This window comes from Hydractinia symbiolongicarpus, chromosome 11, assembly GCF_029227915.1.
Source record: "Hydractinia symbiolongicarpus strain clone_291-10 chromosome 11, HSymV2.1, whole genome shotgun sequence".
In the NCBI taxonomy this organism is placed as follows: Eukaryota; Metazoa; Cnidaria; class Hydrozoa; order Anthoathecata; family Hydractiniidae; genus Hydractinia; species Hydractinia symbiolongicarpus.
This window is the reverse complement of record NC_079885.1, coordinates 26,163,532-26,186,397: the sequence shown is the minus strand read 5'-3', so window position 1 is coordinate 26,186,397 and position 22,866 is coordinate 26,163,532. Positions and strand designations below refer to the sequence as shown.

General features: G+C 34.1%; 2 protein-coding genes across 5 annotated transcripts; both read right to left on the bottom strand.

Moving 5' to 3' along the window:
* Positions 1 to 3,087: 3,087 nt before the first annotated feature.
* Positions 3,088 to 12,316, bottom strand: LOC130613797 (DET1 homolog). 4 transcript variants are annotated; one of them, XM_057435142.1, is made up of 4 exons: positions 11,436 to 12,316; positions 6,343 to 6,507; positions 4,671 to 6,154; positions 3,088 to 3,909 (listed from the first exon to the last, which is right to left on the bottom strand). In XM_057435142.1, the coding sequence occupies exons 3-4, from the start codon at positions 6,125 to 6,127 to the stop codon at positions 3,702 to 3,704; spliced, it is 1,665 nt and encodes a 554-aa protein (XP_057291125.1). In that variant the 5' UTR covers positions 6,128 to 6,154; positions 6,343 to 6,507; positions 11,436 to 12,316; the 3' UTR covers positions 3,088 to 3,701. The 4 variants fall into 4 exon arrangements, with proteins under 4 accessions (XP_057291125.1, XP_057291122.1, XP_057291123.1 ...); XM_057435139.1 differs by lacking the exon at positions 11,436 to 12,316 and adding an exon at positions 9,925 to 11,414 and having other exon boundaries at positions 6,343 to 9,853; XM_057435140.1 differs by lacking the exons at positions 6,343 to 6,507; positions 11,436 to 12,316 and adding an exon at positions 9,925 to 11,414.
* A 129-nt stretch (positions 12,317 to 12,445) lies between these two features.
* On the bottom strand, positions 12,446 to 21,086 carry LOC130613799 (casein kinase II subunit alpha-like). The gene is made up of 12 exons (XM_057435143.1): positions 20,948 to 21,086; positions 18,838 to 19,013; positions 16,858 to 16,969; positions 16,016 to 16,117; positions 15,884 to 15,934; positions 15,586 to 15,645; positions 14,780 to 15,028; positions 14,610 to 14,657; positions 14,426 to 14,526; positions 13,849 to 13,954; positions 13,701 to 13,743; positions 12,446 to 13,212 (listed from the first exon to the last, which is right to left on the bottom strand). The coding sequence occupies exons 2-12, from the start codon at positions 18,933 to 18,935 to the stop codon at positions 13,118 to 13,120; spliced, it is 1,065 nt and encodes a 354-aa protein (XP_057291126.1). The 5' UTR covers positions 18,936 to 19,013; positions 20,948 to 21,086; the 3' UTR covers positions 12,446 to 13,117.
* Between the last annotated feature and the right edge of the window lie 1,780 nt (positions 21,087 to 22,866).

Below are 22,866 nucleotides of genomic sequence, written 5' to 3'. Positions count from 1 at the left end.
AACTGAAACCACGGAAAGTTAGTTTAAATCATATTAGTGGTTATAGCTATCTAGTCTGTGCGGGAGCGGGGTTCGATTCCTCGACGCACATGATTCAGCATGGGTGAGTGAATTTTACCATAGCCCCGGCTTAACCCAAGCCATGTGAGGGAAATTGGGCAGATGGCTCACTGTGTGGGCCTTTGGATGTTGCTGGAAGTTGTCTAGTAGAGCGCGGGCCCTAATTGGGTTTGTGTAGCTCAAAATGAAATAATAGACGGAGTACATCCCTCGATATTTGTGAGACTAGCCATGTAAGATATGCACATCTATCTATCTAAAGTTTGTAGTGATGAGCACCTGCGCAACAAACAAGTTCTATATCAGGTATCTATGGAAGCCGAGAAGGGCCAACCGAGAAACCTTTTTTAGCTGCCAAGAAATCATTTTAGCTGCCGAGAAATCTTTTTTACGTACCGAGATATCTTTTTTAAAAACCGAGAAATCTTTTTTAGCTGCCGAGAAATCTTTTTTTAGCTACCGAAATAAAATTTTTAGCTGCTGAGATATGTTTTTTAGTTGCCGAAGTATTTCTTTTTTTGTGCCAAGAATTTTGTAAACATGACGAGAAATTACACGGGTCGTATAGGGTCGTTTATTGTTTTGCTTGAAAATTAAATTTCCAACGTTATGGTATACCATGTTTTGTTATGTGGGAACCAACTTCAGCAAGATGATCTGTATTGGTCCCAGTGTGGTACACTTAAGATACACATTGCTAATACAGATTACCTCTGTACAGAAAGAGTTTATAGGTTATTATTTTACTAAAGGCTTGAGGTACGAGTCAATTTTACTGCTCATTAAGCTGTATCATAACATTGATATTAAAAATATATCTCGGCAGCTAAAAAAATATATTTTGGCTGCTAAAAAAAATTCTCAGTTTTAAAAAAAAAAGATATTTCGGCATCTCAAAAAATATTTCTCGGTAGCTAAAAAATATTTCTCGGCAGCTAAAAAAGATTTCTTGCCGGCTAAAAAATATTTATCGGTTGGCCTGTTCCGTACGATGTCAAGTCATTCACTGTACGAAGTTGGGCTTTTTTGCCGTAGCGCTGAGAGTGACCATCCTCGTACAAAACTGACCATCTTCGTACAGCGGCGAATATCGTCAAAATATAAAACTTTTATAATAAAATAATAACTTTTTTAAAATATCTTCTTTTCTTTTATTTCGTTTTCAAAAAGAATACATTCGTTTTACGATCTAGATGCCTATTTGAAAAAATACTAATGAGGCGAGCAGGTTAGACTCCTGTCTGGATCTCATCAACCTCGTCCCCAGGACCTATTAGGCTTTTCATCGTTTTTATGGTAGTGACTTTTGAATTTTATGCTATATTGAATTTTCGTGCAAAAAAACTGTAAATCACCCTTGTCTCCAGTGCCTTTGCGTGGCTCGTACGAAACTGTTTTTGTAAGCATGGTTTTGTTAATAATTGAGTGAGAACGGAGAAGAACACAAAAACTTTCAATATATTATTTCTTCTAACCTTTTAAGTTATTTCGATAGGAAAAAGTAGGTAAATATCGACCTTTTCGAGTACTTTTTCGAACGCACATTTTTAAATTTATATTAAAACTTTTAACGCGTGTTTTTATGTTCAGCACAATGGAGACTGAAAAGAGGTACATGGAAGAAAAATTTCAGGAATGGTTGGAAGTTGAAATGACTAAACAGAATTCCGTAATAATACCCGAACAGACTTATAAAACAATGGTGGATTTTTATGTGGAAAAATAGACAACGTTCCACGTGCTATGAAACGAAAACTTTGCAGAAAAAAATTCCAAATTGTACAAGGTTAGTATTGTTAAAAAAAATTCAACTTAAGTAGAAGAAGTGAAGTAGGCCCAGCCTCGTACACAGTTATTTAAGTTGTACGAAGTTGGTATTGTTAAAAAAAATTCAACCTAAGTAGAAGAAGTGATGGAGGCCCAACGTCGTACAAAGTTATCTCAGTTGTATGAAGTTGGTTCGAATCAGAAAAATTCAAATAAATTAAAAGAAGTTAAGTAGGCCCAACCTCGTATATAGTATTTGAAGTCGTACGAAGTTAGTATGGATAAAAAAAATCAATTTTTAAGTGGGAGCAATGACGTTGCCCAACCTCGTACACAGTTATTTAGGTTGTACGAAGTTGGTACAATCATTAGATAATAATGGTCAAAAATTAACGTTCAGAGAATATTTAAGATATTATAATGTTTACTGAATGTATTTAGCAATGCTTAGATATTCATTTCTAAACCAAATTATTCGTTGCATAATTTTTGTACAGCAATTGTAATGCCCATCTTCGTACAAAATTGCCCATATTCGTACAAGTGCGAAAAATGACCAACCTCGTACAACGGGTCAATTTCGTACGGAACAGGCCCTTCTCGGCTTCCATGGGTATCTCCATTGCTCTTACTTTGTGAAATCGAGATCCGCGGATACATAAAATCATCCATCACAGCAAACTAAAATAAACTCTGCATGTACACAACTGTTAAACTATACTCGTTTTTCTTCTTCTTCTACTTTGGTAAGAGCTCCACTAACTTAGTGTAGAATCTACGACATTTGGAAAGAATTTGTTGCATTACGGCTTGATGATGTGCGTAAGACGGCTCCGACATTCCGTTTGCGTTGACTGCTAGACTTGTATGTTGTTAATAAAAACATCGTTGAGCACGAGCAACAATTACAAGCAAAGCTAATATCCGCATAATGTTTAAAGCCAAACAGCTACTGCTGGTAAGACTGCTGATCGAAAGTTAGTATGATATTGGAATTGATTTTGAATGCCAGACCGGTTTAGACCATCTGCTAGGCCTGGAGCATCATGGGGAAGGCTGAAAGATGCTGGAAGTAAACAACTTTTTATTTCAGCTTTTTATTCTGAGAATTTGGTGATTCTAAGTCATCGTGTTTACATTAAGAGCTAAAACTTCCGGCGGCCTAAGTACCAGAACTTTCATGCTATCACGGTGCTGAATGTCGGATGATTTTCCTCTCACAGCAGTGTCAATGTTTAACAAAATAACGAAAAAACATAATAACAGTTCAATTATATATTCAATTTAAAAAGAAAAATAAACAAATTACTATTCAACATTAATTGAAAAAATAAAATAAATAATCTATTTATGTAATAAACTTTCCTCATCTGTCGCCGAGCTGTTTTAAGTTTGCTAAAATTATAAAAAAAATTAAATTTATTGTTTAATAACGATGGGATAAATTTGATGGAAAACTTAAAAAAAATGCTGTCTGCAAAAACGTGAAAACAACAGACGGTGTATTATACTTGTTGCTTTTGACGTAAGTCTTTAAAAAACTTTTAGAACTTTACAGGAGCGTTTAATGAAGGAGGGCACTTAAAGGAAACAGAGCCTTATAAATTCCTTAAAACATTTAAAGTTGCATTAAAACAATTTCCGAACAGAAATTTTTTTGGATGAACAATTCTTACGAATAATAATAAAAACGATTCTTACTATAAGTTTTACTTTATAAAAATAAAAATAAAACTGGGCATGAAAAATGCGTTTTTGTTTACGTAAAAATGTATGCAGAAAAAGCTGTATGCAACTGGAGAAGGGCGGTGAAGATATTTCGTGCAAATAATTCAAACCGTTATGTTATATTATCATAACTTTTTGCTATCAAATTATAGATGATCTAATGACGTTCCGGTGAAATGTCGAAGATGAAAATTTACAATGTATTCGGTATTGTTTCTTTGAACTGAGATTGCAAACGGATAAAACGGATGAAAGGTAAAAGCCACTAATCGTCTTCCAGTGGGCGGTAACGCCCGACCATGAACACCAGCATAGATTTTATATTTGAGCAAGCCAGTGTCACGACAATAGAACCTAAACAAAAGAAATATGTTTATTTAAGCGTGGCGTGCATCAGGCCATAGCTTTTCAATTTAGTTTTTAAATGGATTTATATATGCTTTTATCTAGCCAGGAAACCCTCTCCTCGCTAAGTTTTTCACGCGAGCTTAAGTCTGCGCTTTGATCTCGTGTGATGAAGCATAGCGAGGGGTGGGGGGGTTCTAGCTATCTTTCATCTGACCGATGAAAATAAAATAATCATTTAATTAAATATCTTGAATTTTAACATGACATTCAGTTAAGGCTACATAAAAAGATTCAGAAACATAGATCAAATTGCTTCGTAAAATCAAATCAGCACGTCACGTCGGCTCTCCGCAATTTCCGAGGCGAATGCTAAAAATTCTTGAGTCACGTAAAAAGTTTCCTCACGTAATTTTTCTTTAAGTTGAATGTATCTCTCATTTCTTACCTTAATTCTCTCTTAGCGTATGATCGCAAAACAAAATATAAACTGCCGATATGAAGCATATGTCATATACATGTATTGAATTAGAAAGGCTGGAAATGGGCCTCACGTATAAATAACAGAGCAATTTACTTCCTGGATATCGGGAGGTACGATTTAATTCACTGATACAGCTGAATGAAACACTCCATGTCAATGTGATAATTATTAAGCAATGGACAACAACAGGTGCTTTTGTTTTAGCAAAAATGCTAAAATTTAGCGTTTATTTTTCAAATCGCGAAAATTCCTTTCCACAAAATCTTCTGAAAGTGAAGTATTTTACCTAATGGGATGATCACCACATCCTTTTGGTCTTTCCATCACTGACACCCATTTATCATCATAACTAAACAAAGACAGATCAAGGAATGGACTGCTACTGTAAGACTGCGAACTGATAGGTAACTGCGCGAGAAGACGCTTTACTGCTTCTTTATGTCCACCATATTTTGCATTGATGATTGTACTTTTAAATCTACGTTGATTGTAGCGAGCATAAATATTACTCGAAGTCGAGCAAGAAAACTGCGCAACTTGATGAGGTAAAGCATTCCTAAAATGATCATTAAACTGCTCGAATATATCTAAAAGCTCTTCGGACGTGTTTCGATAAATCGCGACAATCTCTGTCGTCGACATGTTGTACACTGCGAAGAATGATGCTTGTGAGTTTGGATCGGCAGCTTTCAACGTGACAACATCTTCCGCAGCATACTTGATCAACAAATGACTTTCATCTAGTAACTGCATCTTCCACATACGCAAGTTCTTAAACTGATCGAAATACTGATAAAACCTTCGTATAGATTCTTTCGATCCATCTTGGGAAGAATAACGATATAAATACGTTAGTAAACGATGCTTTAAACTGTTGAAGCATTTATCGCGGAACGGGCGCGTATTAGAAGTATCTGTTAATCGATTCACGAGGTAATGATCGTCTTCGTGGCAAAATCTTCCTATTACTCGAACGTCAACAAAATATCCTTCAGGTGTTACTTGAAATATATGAATCGTTTGATGTTGTACAGATAAGACTGCCAGAAGATCTTTATACAAATAAATACCTTGATTGTGGGACAAAAATATTTTATCACATTTAAAAGCTCTGGAATCGTGCAGTTTACCATGACACAAATCGACAACATGGATAGAATAGTCTTCCAGTGGTGACCGGGCATTTGGTGCAACCGATTCGTTATTGCGATAAATGTCATAAAAAAGTGGATGGAAATCTTCGGGTATAGCTGAAGCTGAACCAATAATAACAAACTTTCCGTCATCAGTAAACAAACTGCATTCTCTGTTCAAGTGTTCACCATAACTAGCGACAGTTACAACAGCTTTTTGTTTAAAAAAATGATCAAACATATTCGCCTTCAATTCATCTATATCTTCAGGAACACCAGTACAAGCTTTATGCAGTAATTTTTCCACTGCACAGGGACCTTGAAACTCATATATTTCAATCGAACTTTGATCTCTAGAGAACGCCACAAAGTGATGTCCGTCTGGAGAAAATTTTCTCAAAAAGCATGGCGGTTTCTCCACATTAGTTACAGTAAAATTAGGAAATACATTTAACGTGAATGATCTTGCAACGTGAAAATTTGTATTTGGTCTTATTTGGAAAGTTTCTCGGTGAATTAATTTTTTGACTATATTTTGATTGGATCTGCGTCTTCTTTTGTACACATCGTCACGAAATATACTGTAATCAGTGTCGTTGTCTCCAGACATTTTTACAAATGTACTTTTTCAATCGATCTAAATAATTTAAAAAACAAGTAGAAAGTAAAAAAATATTTATACACATAATCTCTATAGGCAAACAATATAAAAAAATATAAAAGACGTACACACAAGAAAAGTAATTGTTAGTCGAGCAAATTGAATTAGTATTATGGCAACTGCATAGTCAAAACACTTCTCTTCCTTTCGTTCAAAACACTTACTTTTCAAAGTGTAAACACTTCTCTTTTATGAACTCAAGAAATTCCCAGACCCAATTCTGGTCAGAGCTAGATTTGATAAGGCGAACGTCACAAATATTTGGTGTTAGGGTCACCCGATGGACTCCATTTTTTGATAGAAATTTTTGATATACTGAGTCGGAAAGGCTAGAATGACAAAAAAACATTATACGCTTGTTATCTCCCCACAGCCATTGCCCACACCATTATTATTGTGCTTGCTTTAAAATGCGAAAAGGTTCCTGAGAACTAGCTGAAAACGATGCGCAGCAAATTCATTTAAACAAGGTGCCCAAGTTATCATTAAATATCAACGGTTCAATGGAGTGAGTTGATGCCAGGATGGTTGGATACAATTTTTTGAATTTTTGAGTTATCACTTGCTGACCGGCTGGCTGACTCTATTTTTGGTGCTCAAACGACTCTAACACCAGATATTTATAACTTTTGGCAGACTCACGTTTTTAAATAAATGACATATATACCAGTCTGGCCACTAAAAAATATCAAGTGCTCTCCCAAAATTTAATGTTAATTTTATGTTATACTTATTATTTTTATTTTTCGAATTTTCCAAACACAAAACCTGTCTGAATCTCAGTCTGATATTCTTAGTAAGCAAATTCTTATGAAAAATCATGTAGTCTGCTTGGTCAGTATGGGATCTTTCCCCAATTGGATTACTCTACCACGATTGGGGTAAATCACCCGATTGAGTGAATACGTAACCACTCGATCGGGAGAGACTTACCTGAATCAGGGGAGTATTTTTCTTGCTTTAAAATTGTTTTAAAAAGGGCAAGCCAATATAATTCTTGTTTACATTAAATCATAAACTTATTTTGCACCAATTAAAAAAAAATCACCATGATGTTCCGATGCTAGTGATAACTTTTTAAGTTGGATTGACTACATGGTGCATATTTTCAGTCCATGTTGCACATGTTGAGGCTCTGAAGTTCGTTTTAGTTGTCTTATAGACATGTGGTTGGAGTTAGTAACAAGCCAGTATAGCAAGCTATATAGAGAAAAATGTGCATATTTTTTTATTATATGTGACACAAAGTATAGTAGAAAAATATTGATAACCTTAGCATAGCTTGCTAGCTATCTTGAAACCTTAAGCTGGCTATAGGTGCCAGGTGAGGATTAAGTCTCTCTCAAGCCCCTTTGGTTTGTTTATGTATTTAACTAGAGTGGGTTCGCCCATATAAGCCAGTGTTTACTTTTATTACCGAAACTCACTAACAGGTTTTATAAACCACTAACTACCGATGCTGTTAAGTACACGTATATTTGTGCTGCATTGCAGCCCTTTATCATAAGTGAGGCATAAATAGACCCTGTGTATACAACAAAAATAATAATATCGTCAAAATCGCTCATTCCCTACCCCTTCGCCCTAATTCGGCCAGCCAATATTATGCTTAATATGCATCTTACATCAATAGCATTAATTTTTATGGTTTTTTAAGAATAATTGCTGTTAATAATGCTCCTGAGTTTTGTTACTCAACCAATTACGCGCTTATGATGTCACGTTTTAAATTGGACTTTGGGCAAACTAAGACAAAGATAAAGTATCTGTGTCATTACAATTTTTATTTTTCATCGTGAAATAAAAAGAAACTAGAAATTTTAAACAATTTTTGCACTTCCATTGTGAAAGTGCATCAATTTTTTTTTTCCCTGGTCAGTAGTACATGCCGCTTAAACCAGCCCAAAATTTGTCGTATTGATTGAATCCAAACCTTCCCTTCCACAAATAATTTCTCGCACTCCCCACAATTATAATCAACATCCTCAAACTCTGAGTCTAAGGAGCTCTTCTCTTTTTCCTCCGGCTCTTCTTCCGACTCCATTAAAAACCTTTTCTTTTTAGGCAGGCGACTTGATTTTCGTGTCGCCACTAATTTAGATTGGGTAGCTTTAGTAGCAGCTTTGTTTTTTGCTCTTTTGTTAGTTAGCCTCCTTAATTAACTCTAGTTGATTTTTTTCACCATGTTGTATTTTAAGGATTTTAATGGCTTCATCACTGGTCATATGTTTTGGAAAGGTCTTCTTTTTTTTAATGTTTTTTGTCTTCTTTCAATCTCTGGGTAACGTAATATTGAGTTGATAATCGGATTAACATCTTGGGTAGAGGAAGGAAAACTGTCCATACACAGTTTTTTTTACTTCTAACCAACCTTGGTGAAGTACTTTCCAAGTTTGGTAAAGGCTATCGTCAGGGATGTCAAAGTCTAACATGAAAGTTTAAGAAAAAGATGTTCTTTATTTTCAATGCTTTATTCTAAATTACTTAACGCTTGCTGAACAGGATGCCTTTAGGGGTACTAGCCTGTGCTGGTAGTAAAGTAGCACTAGATCCACCAGGATAAGATGTACTACTTTGGGGTAGCTGGTTCGTCTTGACTCCACTAAATTCTGTACTAGCCTGAACCATATTTGTCACCCTCGATGGATTATCTAGCCCGCGTGCAAAACTAAAATTTGGCTCAGGCGGCAAAGTTGCATGAATCCCCCCCCCCAGGTGATTTCAAAATCGGGTTCTCCATCCAAATAGACGTTTACAGGTCTAAAAAGGTCGTGATCTACATTTAACCTGTTTACAGGCCATATTCCAGTTGCACAGAAAGAAGATTTCACTATATCGTTGCGACATGACTGGTCCAAGGCCTTTGTAAAAATGGTAGAAAAAACGTCTTTGTGATCGCAACTGCTGGATGCTCAACCGTAAATTGAGCAACTTGCTTGGAGAAATTGTGCTTGATCAGTTGGCTGAAATGCATGAGAGGTATGTGGAGGTAGGCGAAACAACAAGATTTGATTGTGCTAAAAAAATAGACTTGTATGGTAGTCAATATGCGAAGTGTGGGCATCAACAAGGAACACTACTGGTCTTAATGGCAGAATGCTTTTCACAAAGTGATTATTGAGCCACCCTAATAACTGTGCGGTTTCCATCCATCCGTTTTTTTGTAAATCCAAGATAAAATTTTTTTGAAAACCCAATCTTGGATTCAGGAATAAAATTCACACCTGGAAAGATGACTCCAACTACAGCACCATTTGCGCAGATGCATTGCAAACTCATAATAGATGTTTTGCTACTGCTTGTAACTTGTAAATTCCGCCGAAATTGTTTGTCAAAACAAACTTTCATTGAAGTACCCAGCTGCAACGGGAAGCGAGACTCATCACAGTTAAAGATTTGGCTTTCGGAGGATATTTTGTTTTCTTTCAAGAATTTTTCAAAGGTATTAAACCAAGCATCATTGGCCGTGCCTGTTCCAGTTTTTCGGCTCTTCCAAGTTTGATGTCAGGGTGGCGTTTAAGGAAACCAAAAAAACACGTTTTTCCAGGACGATTTTTAACAAACTGGGGAATTTTAATTATCGATTTATCAAGATACATTTTCACCGCCTCTTTAATTTGTGAAGGTGTGCGGGAAAAATCATATCGAGCCATTTTTTATACCCATTCTGCAAATCTAAACGAGAGTATTTATGTATGACAAAAAAATGAGCTAAAAGCTAATCAAAAGTTGATATGGCTACTAACCAATCTTCCACAGCTTTGAAAATAACTGGTGCATTTCTTCTTAAAGTAACTACTGCCTCGCTATTACCCCAAGTTTGTCCCTGATTTTCGTTCGCAATACAGAGTAAACCTCCGCAATTTTACGTGCACTCACTCTACCTGAAAAAAAATTTAAATCTTAATAGAAAACCTTTAAAAGGACTTCTTTCAGGAACCAAGGACAATCGAAGAAAAAATGTTTACCTCGTACAGCTTCTAAAGCAGATTGTAATTGTTCTTTTGCGTAAACAGCAGTTTTCCTAATTTTTGGGTGTGTACCAGGCATTTTAAATGACAAAGAGAAACAAACGGCAATATAACGTATATTAAGTATAATATTTTAAATAACAGCACTTCTTCATTGTAAACAATAAATGTTTCATACTTCTCGAAAACAACTTTCAACTACTTGATTAAGAGCCTAACAGTTTGAAAAGAATTAAAGCAACTTGTTAACTGGTCTTACACGCAAAGAAAGTTGTTTCTCAAAGAAGGAGTTTGGGTTAGAGTGGTCATGCTTACGCAAATATAGCACAACAGGTATCAAATTACTCAAAAAATTCTTCTAATTATACAAGTTTAGTTAATTATAACTATTGTTACTAAATATAATACTTTATACGGCACCTTTGTGCCATAAATAATTATCACTGTATCGATTTTCAATGGTCTAAAAATATAATTACAGTTCAGTTTTAAAATAGAAATTTGGGATGGTGTCGTATTAAGGCGCAAAAGATTTTTTCATGATCTTTTACTTTTATTGCAATTGTGACTTATTCTGATAAAGTTATAATATAACTGGGTACAAGGTGGTTGAAAAAAAGTATCAAGTACGACATCTGTACTAAGTTTATTGAATCACTGCTTTTTAGCACCATTTTTAGGGTTTTCAACAATTTATGGAAGAAAATAATTTAGCCTTTCAAATCGCCATCTTAGGGCGATGGCTGTATATGGGCTAACCCGCTCTAGCTAAAAATTTAGGACGAGTTATGACTCACTCGATCAGGTGGTCATCAAAAATTGTCACCAGTGCCTACTCACACGATCGGGTGGTTAACTCAATCAGGGACATTTACCCAATCAGGGAAAGATCCCGTACTGTTGGTGGACTCTACCATAATTTTGAGGAATTTGGACACCCATTTTGCCATTTAAATTGTATCTATTGATAAGTAAAATTAACTATTCTTCTATATTGAGCTGAATTGATTTTGGATATTATTTTATTCATGAACATCCACAACCTGCCACAACATAAAGCTGTTAGTAAATTCAGCACATGCTATAGCCAAGAAGCTAGCTATACTTTTTGTGAACACTGAAAAGATATAGCTATATAGCTAGCTAGCTACAGGTGTAAAATATTGCAGAAAAAGATTTTAAAATTTAGTTGTGAAGAGAAAGTTTCAGGCAACATATGCAGAGAAGAAGTGGTAAGTTCAGAAAAGAAGTGTCATTGTGTAAAATATGCACATCTATCTATTTACCTAATGTTTATAATGTTCAAAGAAAGATAAAGAAGTTAGTTACGGGTGTTTGAAGCCTTCTTTTGTTCCTTGAACACTTGCAAATTCTAGCTATGCACGTAGCAAATGCTACCATATTTGTTTTGTAAATTGTTATCAATGTACCGGCAGCCGTTAAATGCAGAATCGCGCCGCGGCGTGCTTGCAACCTCAACCCCAGAGATTTTTTCTCGTTTTTGACATCGCGAGATGGGCGACATGAAAAGCTCTCGGTTGAGGCTGACGCTTGATAAACAAATACATAAAACCAAAAGCCCTGTTCACAAGATTGTAGCTAAACTTATCAAATCAGGGTTTAACATACTTCCGAAATCCAAAGGGGTTTGTTTGCATGCGCGTTAGCTAACACATTAAGACTTGGGAACGAGACTGTTACAAAAAAGTATTTTCGCGGGGAACGTCAATTATCTCATCTACCACATACGTTTAGCAGAAATGGCTTGGTGGTCGTACGCCGTTCTTCGCTTGAAAACTATCAAAGCAGGATCAAGCGCCGCTTTTCTTGGTCAACGAAAAACGAAAGATATCCCATTATGCTACTACACTATTGTTGTTTATTCTATCCCTAGATGATACTTGAGGGAGATTAGGCAAGAAGGTTAAAACCTCACAACATGCCATAATATTGCTGAAAAAACAATTACCATGTTTACCCTTGCTTATATTGTGTACAGTTGTTACGCTAATTAAAAAAAATAAGTTAAAAATGGTTTATCTTCTGTGTTGAAATTTCAAAAGAGTTTTCGGATGGTTAAAGGGAAGTTGTACCAGAAAAGTGGGTAAACTTGAATTTTTTATTGCAAAATTATCCTCCAGTATCATACCTACTGGAATAGCGGTATTCTGCCTGCCTCTGTGCAAATTGACACTGCAAGAAATGCTGTATATAAAGGACAGGCCAACCCGTGGATTTATCTACAGGCCACCGACTATTCTTCTAATACTAGGGTGGAGAAAAGTTTAACGACTGGTTCGTATCAAATACTACCATGATTGTAACAAACAAATAATCATAAATACAATCGCAAAAAAAAAAAATTCGTAGGGACCCTGGCGCAAATAAGCAGGGCGAGTGCAGAATTCTAAAATAAGAGAATAAATTTCTCAAATAACTAACCTGGGAGACAGTTCACACGAAGAAATATTTTAGCAGGAATCAAAATTTGTTTGCGTGATAGACAGATAAAAACAACAACGACGGTAATTTTAAAAATTAGTGTTTAGGGCAAATTTTTTGATTATATCAACAGAATCGAAGCTGCGATAATGAGATGGTAAAAATAACTTATTAGAATTGCCAAACAGGCTTGCAGTGAGTGGTTTCATGAAATTAAAAACTGCGAAACAATGTCAGAATAGAGAACACTTTTATAGAAAATTTTAACCATCGTTAACCATGCGTTTAGCATGTCTCCAGTTTATTTCAAATAGTCATATAGTTTTTCGGTTTGTGTGAAACATGTCCTTCATGTTCGCAACATCTGTTAAACCGTGTACCAACTTAAAAATCACGTTTTCTTATTCGTGCTGCTATGAGTACGTAATATAATATATTTTTTTATTATAAATCGTAACGATATATGAAAATCGTAACGATATATGAAAACCGTGTGAATAAATTAAGTGGCATTCAAAACTATCATTTAACTGCCGGCTGCCGGACTTGTGGCAGGTGGGCTGGAACTGTCCTTTCCTTGTGCTGATCCATTGCGAGAGGGATCTTGCCTTACAACAGGATCTAAATAATACACGTTTGGATTGCTAAAATACGTCAGAGAAAGGAAACATGGAAGATCATTAGAGAGCCTGTGGTAAAAACAAATAATTCCCTTATTACAATCAGTTTTTAAATAACTATTTGTTAAGTGAAACAATAAAGGAACAACTAAGACACATGGTTAGTAAAATGCTAATACAAGCTACATCTCACGAAAGGTGCGAAACAATCACTTAGGCCTGACTTATAATTATATTTTCGAATATGATCCAAATTTTAAGGTCGTACTTATGAATTCCATAATATACAGTATTCAAATTGTTGGTATACACATCCCTGGGATAGAGAAAAGATTTTTAGGCGCGCCCAATATTATTTTATCAGGTCAGTTACTCAGGTTTCTCTTTACAGCGTACCTTTCAAGATTAAAAAAGTGCTTACTTAGTGAGCTTAAAGTTTGATTTCAATTCCAAAATATACTATTACAAAAATATACTAAATATACTTACGAAAATACGCATGGTCCATTGCTTCCCTAGCCGTTAAACGTTCCTAATAGAAAAAAGAAAAGAATATCAACACAAATAATAAAAGAACTTTAATGGACCACCTACGCAATACTGGCAAATAAAAAATAATGGATTTATGATGGCTAACCTGATGATCGTATTTAAGAAGTTTGTCTAATAAATCAATAGCTTCGGTGCTAACAAGATGTTGATTTTCACTGGTGATAAAGCGTTCCCATCGTTTCTTAGAATGCCTAAAAATAGAAATTTAATAGGTTATTAAAAAATTGCTTTATTGGATAATACAAGATGTGCAGTGTTTGAAGGGTAAGTAGTGTCCTTACTTCAATGCAATAAAATGTAAACAGAATCCTGGTATATTAAAAAAAACATTTTTAGTAGGATTTATAAAAATCTTTTTTGTATTAAATTCTCTGCACCTAGGCATGCAAAATTTTTTCAGACATTCTGGAAGCCCATGAGTATGTCTAGAGAACAATTATTATGCTTAAGACCCTAATTATATAATTTACTGGAAAAGTTAAGGCAGCATTGTATCCAAAAAACCAAAGCTATTTATATTATCATGGTTTTCTAAGTTTTCAAATATCAGTCCGGAAATGTTATCTCTTACGTCCCTACAAAAACCTTCGACTTTCTCGAATGTCACACCCTATAGAAACCTACATTTCAAAAGTATTATAATTAGCACACAAATAACTAACCTCCCCAGGATGTCATTGAATCTTTGATCAAGATCAATTTGATACTTCTCCAGATAATCGAATAACTCGTCTGTCCCAAGAACTTTTGCTATTCTAACAAGCTAAAAGAAACAACAAACCAGGGTAAATAATGAGAAAAACAGACACAAGAAATTTCAAAAATATAAGTAAGTAGAGGACTCACTTGGTCATAATTATCGTGGCCATGGAAAAATGGCTCTTTTCGAAAGATCTAAAAGAGTGTCAAAATTGAAAATGTAAGTTATGTTTTAGATGTTAAACACTTCAAATTTTTAATTTCACATCACAGAAAACAAAAAATGGAGACATTAGCAAACTGTTTAAAAAAAATACCATGCTAGCAAACATGCAACCAAAACTCCACAAGTCTAACGAGTAATCATATTCTTGGAAATCCACCAATAGTTCTGGTCCTTTAAAATATCTGGAAGCCACTCTCACATTATATTCTTGAGAGGGATGATAAAATTCAGCTAATCCCCAGTCAATTAGTCGAAGTTTTTTCATTTCATGATCAATCATAACATTGTGTGGTTTTACATCTCTGTGCGTTATACCCATGCTGTGACAATAATCTAATGCCTAGACAATTAGAATGACATTAATGTGAGAAATTTTTGCTTGCAGACATTTTTGCGAATCACACAATTTACAAAATTTTAATTTTGCGAATCGATGAAATTTGAATATTTTACAGGAATTCATTTTGGAAATAAGCCTTCCCTATAGATAAGAGAAATTAGATTTTATGATGTACACATATTTACAGAAGCTTTAGAACATAACATTCTATTTCAACGACTTACTACTCGCTTCATTTCAAATTTGCATTGTTTTTTTTAGAATATTAATTTGACGAATCAGCTATTTAAAATTTTTTTTAAAGTTTTTTTACAAACTCGCCAAAAAACCTTTTGAATATTTATACAGAACAGCGAATTGTTGCAAACACTGTCATTAATGTGATTCCTGTGTTCTAAATGTATACATTAGATATACATAGAGGTAGTTGTGGTAATGACACTTGGTAAACTACCTGCAATGGAGTTACAACTTACCCTATGATTAGGAAGTGAAACACATTACCACTTGACCACACTTTATTTCACAATTATACATTATACTTTAAGAACACTAACCTTAAGCAGTTCATATAAATAAAATCTGATGTTGAAATCTGTGAACTGTTGATACAATTGCTATAAAACACAAGGTAGAATAGTTCCTTATTCAATTTTTACAATTTTTTAGCAATTTTTCATCACAAAAACAGCACTTTATGTTCTACAACACTGTCTCGGTTATTCAAAAACCCACTGAAACATATGAATGCGCAACCATCAACATGACAGCTACAAATAAGTATTTGAATAAAATACATAAAATAAAACCTCAGGACTTTTAAAGAACACCTGTTTAATAGACAAGAAAAATTACCTTGAAGTCAGTGTTATTCACGTATTCAAATATTAACGCAGGCGTCCTTGACTACAAAAAAAATGAAAAAAGTCATTTTAATTATAAGGATATTATCTATAGATAAACTGTAAAAAAAAGATAGCTACTCACAACTGGATCTTTGATTACATCTAATAACGTAATGATGTTTGGACCTCCTCTTAAGTTCTCTAGAATTTTGATTTCTCTTTTTATTTTCTTCTTTTTCACAGGCTATAAATAGAATTACGATAACAAAGGCATGCATTAAAAACACTGATATAAAAAACCTCCACTGTACTCCATTCCTAAACTATCAAAACATGATCATATAAAAAGCCACATTTAAAAAAATTAATCTATGGGTTTTATAGCATGTTTATAGTCCTGCCTATTAACTTTAGTAGCAAAACCAATCTTGTGAGTTTACAACATTAATGGGGTAGTTTAATTTAGTGTCTATGTCTCTTTTTATGACACCAGATTTTTAATGATATAGCAAAATGTTTATCAGGACTTAAAGATGCATTGGGACAGACAATTTTCCAGTAAGTAATCTAGAAAAAAACATTATCAGGCTGGACTTGAAAATATTTTTGTTTGCCGTTACCCGACTGGGACAGTAACATAGTGCAGGGTCACCGTTACAAAAATTTTTTTTCTTTTTGCAGATGCAGGAAAGTCAGCCTTAAAACGACACCCAATTATAAATGCATTTTGTAAAATATTATATTAACCGTATTAACCAGAAAGACATGCTTTGAAAATAATCCGGGGTCAGTGCTGAAACCCTCATCCAGGTGACAGCAAACATATATAATTTTAGTCCAGCCACAGTTAACGCTATGAGGCATATGCTATATTGGTTTGGCCTCTATCGTCTTTGATGTCCTGTTTATCAAATTTGAGTAAAACGGTTACTAATTTCAAGCTTAAGTTTTAATTATCACATGCAAACAAATCTAAGTGTTTACCTTTAAAATTTTGATAACAACTTTGTCATTATTTGTAACATTTATTCCTTCAAAAACTTCAGAATATTTTCCACGACCAAGTTTTCGTACAAGTTGATAATTGTCTTGTTGCCTAAATACAAGCATACCATAATGTTTTTTGCAACAGAGAAAAAAAACAGGAATGAAAATAAAGGCTGTTTTTATCTAAAAGTTTTTCGATCGATGCAATCTAAAAAAAAAATTTCTATCGCCGTTTTCTGTTTCAAAACTTTTAAAATGCGATCTAAAAAAGCTTTTCTATAGCCGTTTTTCGTTTTTAAAATTTTAAAATGCGACCTAAAAAAACATTTTTATCGCCGTTTTTCGTTTTTAAACTTTTAAAATGCGATCTAAAAAAGCTTTTCTATCGCCGTTTTTCGTTATTAAACTTTTAAAATGCGATCTAAAAAACATTTCTATCGCCGTTTTTTGTTATTAAACTTTCAAAATGCGATCTAAAAAAGCTTTTCTATAGCGATTTTTTGTTTTTAAACTTTCAAATTGCGATCTAAAAAAACATTTCTATCGCCGTTTTTCGTTTTTAAACTTTTAAAATGCAATCCAAAAAAAATATTTCTATCGCCGGTTTTCGTTTTTAAACTTTTAAAATGGGATCTAAAAAAGCTTTTCTATCAAAATTAAAGTTTCAATCTTTGTTAAAATATAATAATTTCTATCGCTTAAAAGCTTTATTTAACCCGCGCAACCAACAATGCCTTCTCGCTAGTTTATTTAGTTTCCACGCAAAACTTTTATTTTATAAAACTATCAAACAATGGCTGTTCGTGTCACATTGATAGAGTTGATAACATTTGCAATTATGCTATCAGAAATAGTTATTTTAACAATTTAACAATAGTTACGCGCAGTTAAAATAAGCTATTTTTCTTTAATAATCTTTTGTTTATTACGCGCAAGTTAATGACTTACAAGACTAGCAAGATAATTAATAAGAACAAAAGACAAACAACTACCGCCTCCGAGAAAAAGGTGTGAAACTTGAGCGTACGCGTACGCTTACATCTGGACTGTAGTGTATATACTCAACGTTTTAGTGTTTAACTGTGACAAAATAAATAATAAATAATAAAAATAATGCGTTGGCAAAACTGGTAAATATAACACCTCATCCAGAGCTAGTTCATGATGTCGTGCAGAATTAGTGGAACTTTTAAGGTGGCAGTAACCCTTTTTTTAGCCGTCCAAACAGCTGAACTATTTACTCAGTGTTTTATTTATACAATTTTTTTTTACTATTTCCTAAATATATAGGCCTTAATACATAACAAAATGATTTTAACTTAACACTAAAATTGCTGAGTCAGCAGAAAAATGTATTAAAAACAAGAAAAAAATGGGCTTCTACCAGCTCCAACTTTTTGCAATCTCGTTATTTTTCATCAGCTGATGTTTTTAAATGAACCTTGGGTTAACCCTGTCAAAAGCGTGTGTGGAGTTTTTTTGTTCATTCATATATTTTTAACAAATAGCCTTTTGTTTTTTTGAAAAGATTTTTTGTTAGCATCCACTGCTGCATCGAACGCTGCTAAAAGAAAAACCACTATATCATGGCTGCAAAGTAAAATTAAAATGCTATAGTTTATCATAATAAAGATTGTTTTAGGTTTCTACATAATGCGCCATCTTTGTTGTTATTAACGTTTCTCTTTAATAATTACGTCATTTCTTTCTGTACAATTTCGCAAGCGCGTAGACTTAAATTATATTCGACAGAACTAATTAATTATACATGATTTTAAATTTAAAGAGGAATTGTTGAGGTTTAAAATTTTTGATGAAAGATAAAAGTAATTTCTGAAAATAACTTAACTTTTTTGATAACGTTATTTCAAATTGGCCCCTCTGTCCACAAATATTTAGTGATGCAGATAATTTGCTTGCTAATAATTTACTTTTAACCCATTAAACAAAATAAAAGAGATGATATAGTGTACTTACCCCCATTCAATGACATGTGATTCATAATCCCAATACTCTCTTGGTCTGTGGGTATTAACGTCTGCATAAACTCTCGTTCGACTATGACCGCTTGCCATTATTCTGTTTATAAAAATCTCCCTCGCAGGAACTGTTAATTTTCGGAGACGTGACACAAATATTATGTTTTAGTTTTTCTATATAAAAACAAAAACAAGATTTATATTCAGCTGACATGATAAAAACACTCTTATATGCCTATCAATAAGAAACTAACACTCAAGCAATAAATCACTCCTCCAAGCTTACAATAATTTAAACTGGGCGAGCAATCTGAATTAATAGAAAAAGATTATAACCGCATATTTATTTCATTTTTTATTTTTATATATTTTGGTTCTTTTTTACTGTAAATAATAAATAAAGAGAACATTGATTTCCATGTGAAATGAATTGATATTGCTTAGCCAGAATTTTCTTATTTCTCAGAATTTGGCGAGCCTTTGCGTGAGCGTAATTTATATACATGAATTGGATTACCTTAAATAAGCCCTATTTTTCATATACCTTAGAAATTTTGTTGATAAACTAGACTTACATGACTCCACACACACACGAAAATGCCAATTTGTGCAAAATATTAGAACTTTTCATTGATGTTACTAACACTAAATTAGTAGACATTGTATATACCACATACAGGAGTAATAGAAATTTTGTTACTTTTTATCTATATATACAATTATTTGAAATTTCTAAATTATTGTACCTTAAAAGTGCTGGTGCATTTTCTGCTGCGAAGAACCTGTGTTTGGAGTACATTCACCAGATTCAAACTTGGTACCATTGCATTTTTATAAATTTATGTACCTTAAGGCTTTGTAGATAAATTGTCAGTAAGAAATATGGTAATGTTTCAGGGTTTTGGTGTAAAATAGCATTTCCTTATATGATTTCCGTGTGTTTAGGTGTGCTATGGATATCACATTATGTTAACATAAATATATAAATGTTATAGGAAAATGCACACGATAAAGCAGAATCTTCTTGTAATCTCATGATGATGCAATACACATTTTTTTACAAAACAACTGTTTTTCATCCGAGCCTCACTTTTCTTAGCAAAATGCCTGAATATATGCTGAATGTTTTTTCTTAATTTTTATACTTCTATTTTATTTGTTTTCTTTAAACAGCTGTGTTGTGGATGGGTGTGGATTTTGTATAGAGTTGTCAGGTAGAGTGAGCACCCTAATTGGATATGCATAGCTAAAAATGAGCATTAAATACTCCTCCCCATCTAAGCCACAGCCCCTTCAGGAAATAATAGACAAGGTATATCCCTCAACATTTATAAGGCTAGCCATGTAAAATATGCACATCTATCTATTACATACAAATTTATTTGCCCAGATTTATCCTTAAAATTGATGCTAGAAAAAAAATTTAAAACAACCAAAGTAAAATAAACCTGTCTGTCCAAAAAAACCTTACCCAGAAGATGGAAAACTCAAAAGAATTACGTTAAGCAGCACAAGAAAAAACACAAAAGGAAAGTTTCAAAAACGTAATAAATCACTGATTAACAAATATAAAAAGGTAAATTTAGATCAGTAGAGCTTTAAAAAAAGTAAAATTCATAACAAAGTCACCTCCATAAGTCAACCAAGATAATAGTAGCTAGCTAGCTAGCTAGCTACATAATTCTTACATAATTTTTAGTGACTATATTAAGCATCTTAATATAGCTATAAACACACAGTTGTGAAATAAAAATTTTCAATCCAATGTGAAAATAATATCTTAAAACCAATGACATAACAGATTGATGGTATTAAGAAAGACAGCAACAAGCAAGTTGACAACATCTTCTGTGTAGCTATGTAAGCTAGCTATTAGCTATAGAGGCACTGACTTTGTACTAGATATTTTCCTTGACAACAGTAAAAACTTATGTTTTAGCTTGTGTCAATATTTTGATGGCAACTGTATCAATAATTTTCAAAAATATCAATTATATATGTGCAAATAATATACGTACTGCGATAACATGAATATTTCACCCCGGGAGGTTTTCACATTGATATTAATAAAAAGGCTGTAAAAACTCGTCAAAAGTATACCAACTTACTGTCTTTGTCACGTAGCTTATTTTACATTGTATCAAGCAAGAATATCTAGAAAGTCTGCAGTAAGCAGGCACTGACAAGGCATGTACAGGAACGAATGCGAAAATTTGTGAAGAGCGCATTCTGTAAACGCCTGGATCGAACACTATTTCAAAATGGCCACATTCTCGCTCTCGCTTGGTGATGGAAAAACGAAACATGTGGTCGGTCGGGAGATTGTCGTGTTACAGTTCCTACGGTCGTTGCTCTCAGGTGCGGTGTATGTGTGTGGTTGGTGGGGGGCAACCTCGTCCCCAGGGTATTGTGTCCCTGAGCCGTTTACGGAGAGGGGGCCAACAACTTTTCGCTGCTATCAACATATCAAAAAGGCAAAATGCCCTGGGAGCGAGGTTGGGTGGGGGAGAAAAATACGAGACCTCCCCCTCTAAAATAATCAACAAATTGCGCATGAAAGTGCTATTTTTACAAAATTGCGTATAATATAGCAACACGTTTCATTACCGCAATGAAATTAGTAACCACACAACCAAGTTACAGTGGTAGGTTATGACTAACACGTGGATAAGAAGCAGACTAAAAAAAGTTCTTTGAGGAAAAATAGATTAGCTTTTCCACAATAATAAATGACTTCGTTGACCGACGGGAGCCAATTTCGCTGCCCTTAAAAAAGCTGTTTTCTTGTTTTGATTGTGTCTCTTTGTTTCCTTTCACCCGCCCAAAAAGTTCCTTATACTCTATTCATTACTGCTCTGAAAACAACCACCGCTATTTAAAGGCAGATGTTAAACTTGTCCCCAGGGTCTTGTGGCCCCTGAGCCGCATTACGGAGTGGCGCTATCAGCTTTATCAAAACAAAATGCCCTGGGAACGAGGTTGGGCAGATGTTATTAAAAGCGCTCTCAACACCAATTCACCCTCGTCTTAAGGATTTTTTGCCTTTTTGATATTTTTGATCTTATCTCATAGGGCGATTGATTTGGTGTACTTGGCTAGATAAATTGAAGAAAATCGTTGCATATTGCAATAGTATATAATTGATTTATGATATCAATTATTACAGTTTTTAAACATGGACAATGCAAAGGATGTTAACAATGTTCAGAATGGCCAAAAATATATGTCAGTGTGCCAAAGGAAATGTTCAAAAACTGCAGATAAAAATTAGAAAGTTGATGCGACATCCTCGTTTAGTAAAACATCCAAAAGACAAAGCAAATAAAAATTACAAGTTTAGTTGTAGCTTAGATCCCACAGATATTCCTCCAAAACTACAGCTACATGATGTGAAAAAGATGAGGATCTACTACTTATCAATGAAGATCGGTCTATGTCGTGAAAGGTGAGGAAAAATACTCGAGGTATTCTTATATATAATCAACAGCAGGGTGCAGGATAAGAAATGTTGTAACAAAACCTGCGTTAATCATTAGGTGAAAAGGTAATGGGCTACAGCTAATCTGCACATGCTGTTGGGACAAATTGTTTGTTGAATTTCCGCGCCCGAAGGCGTAGGAAGTTCTTTAAAGCCGTCGTTTTTTTCTTTCGGAGCATTTTTTGAGAAAAAACCGACCCTGGGATTTCACGTTCCTCTAAGAGGAGGTAGATAACTGATTAACTAACTAACCCTGTCCCTGCAACGTCACAAATTTAAACTTCGTACCCAAGCTCCCTAAGTACTAAGAAGTCATCTATATGACGTTCCAGGCAAAAATTGGTACTTGTTTTTGACAAAATTTGGCACAGTTAACAAAAAAAGTATGCTAAACATAATGGTGACATCATAATTTTGATTTTTGTCACTTAAATGTCATTTTAGGCCAAAATTTGTCCAATAATTAAAACTACTTTATTTTCAACAAAATTTGACACAGTTAACGTATGCTGAACATGGTGACATCAAAATTTTGATTTTTTGTCAACT

What these genes read in the sequence shown, in the direction of transcription:
- LOC130613797 (XM_057435142.1), bottom strand. Translation starts at nt 6,127, where the DNA reads ATGTCTGGAGACAACGACACTGATTACAGTATATTTCGTGACGATGTG. An exon ending in TGTGGTGATCATCCCATTAG is followed by an intron (nt 3,910 to 4,670) that starts GTAAAATACTTC and finishes TCTTTTGTTTAG; the next exon opens with GTTCTATTGTCGTGACACTG.
- LOC130613799 (XM_057435143.1), bottom strand. Translation starts at nt 18,935, where the DNA reads ATGGCAAGCGGTCATAGTCGAACGAGAGTTTATGCAGACGTTAATACC. An exon ending in TTGTTATCAAAATTTTAAAG is followed by an intron (nt 16,118 to 16,857) that starts GTAAACACTTAG and finishes TTCTATTTATAG; the next exon opens with CCTGTGAAAAAGAAGAAAAT. An exon ending in ATTTATATGAACTGCTTAAG is followed by an intron (nt 15,029 to 15,585) that starts GTTAGTGTTCTT and finishes CTAATTGTCTAG; the next exon opens with GCATTAGATTATTGTCACAG.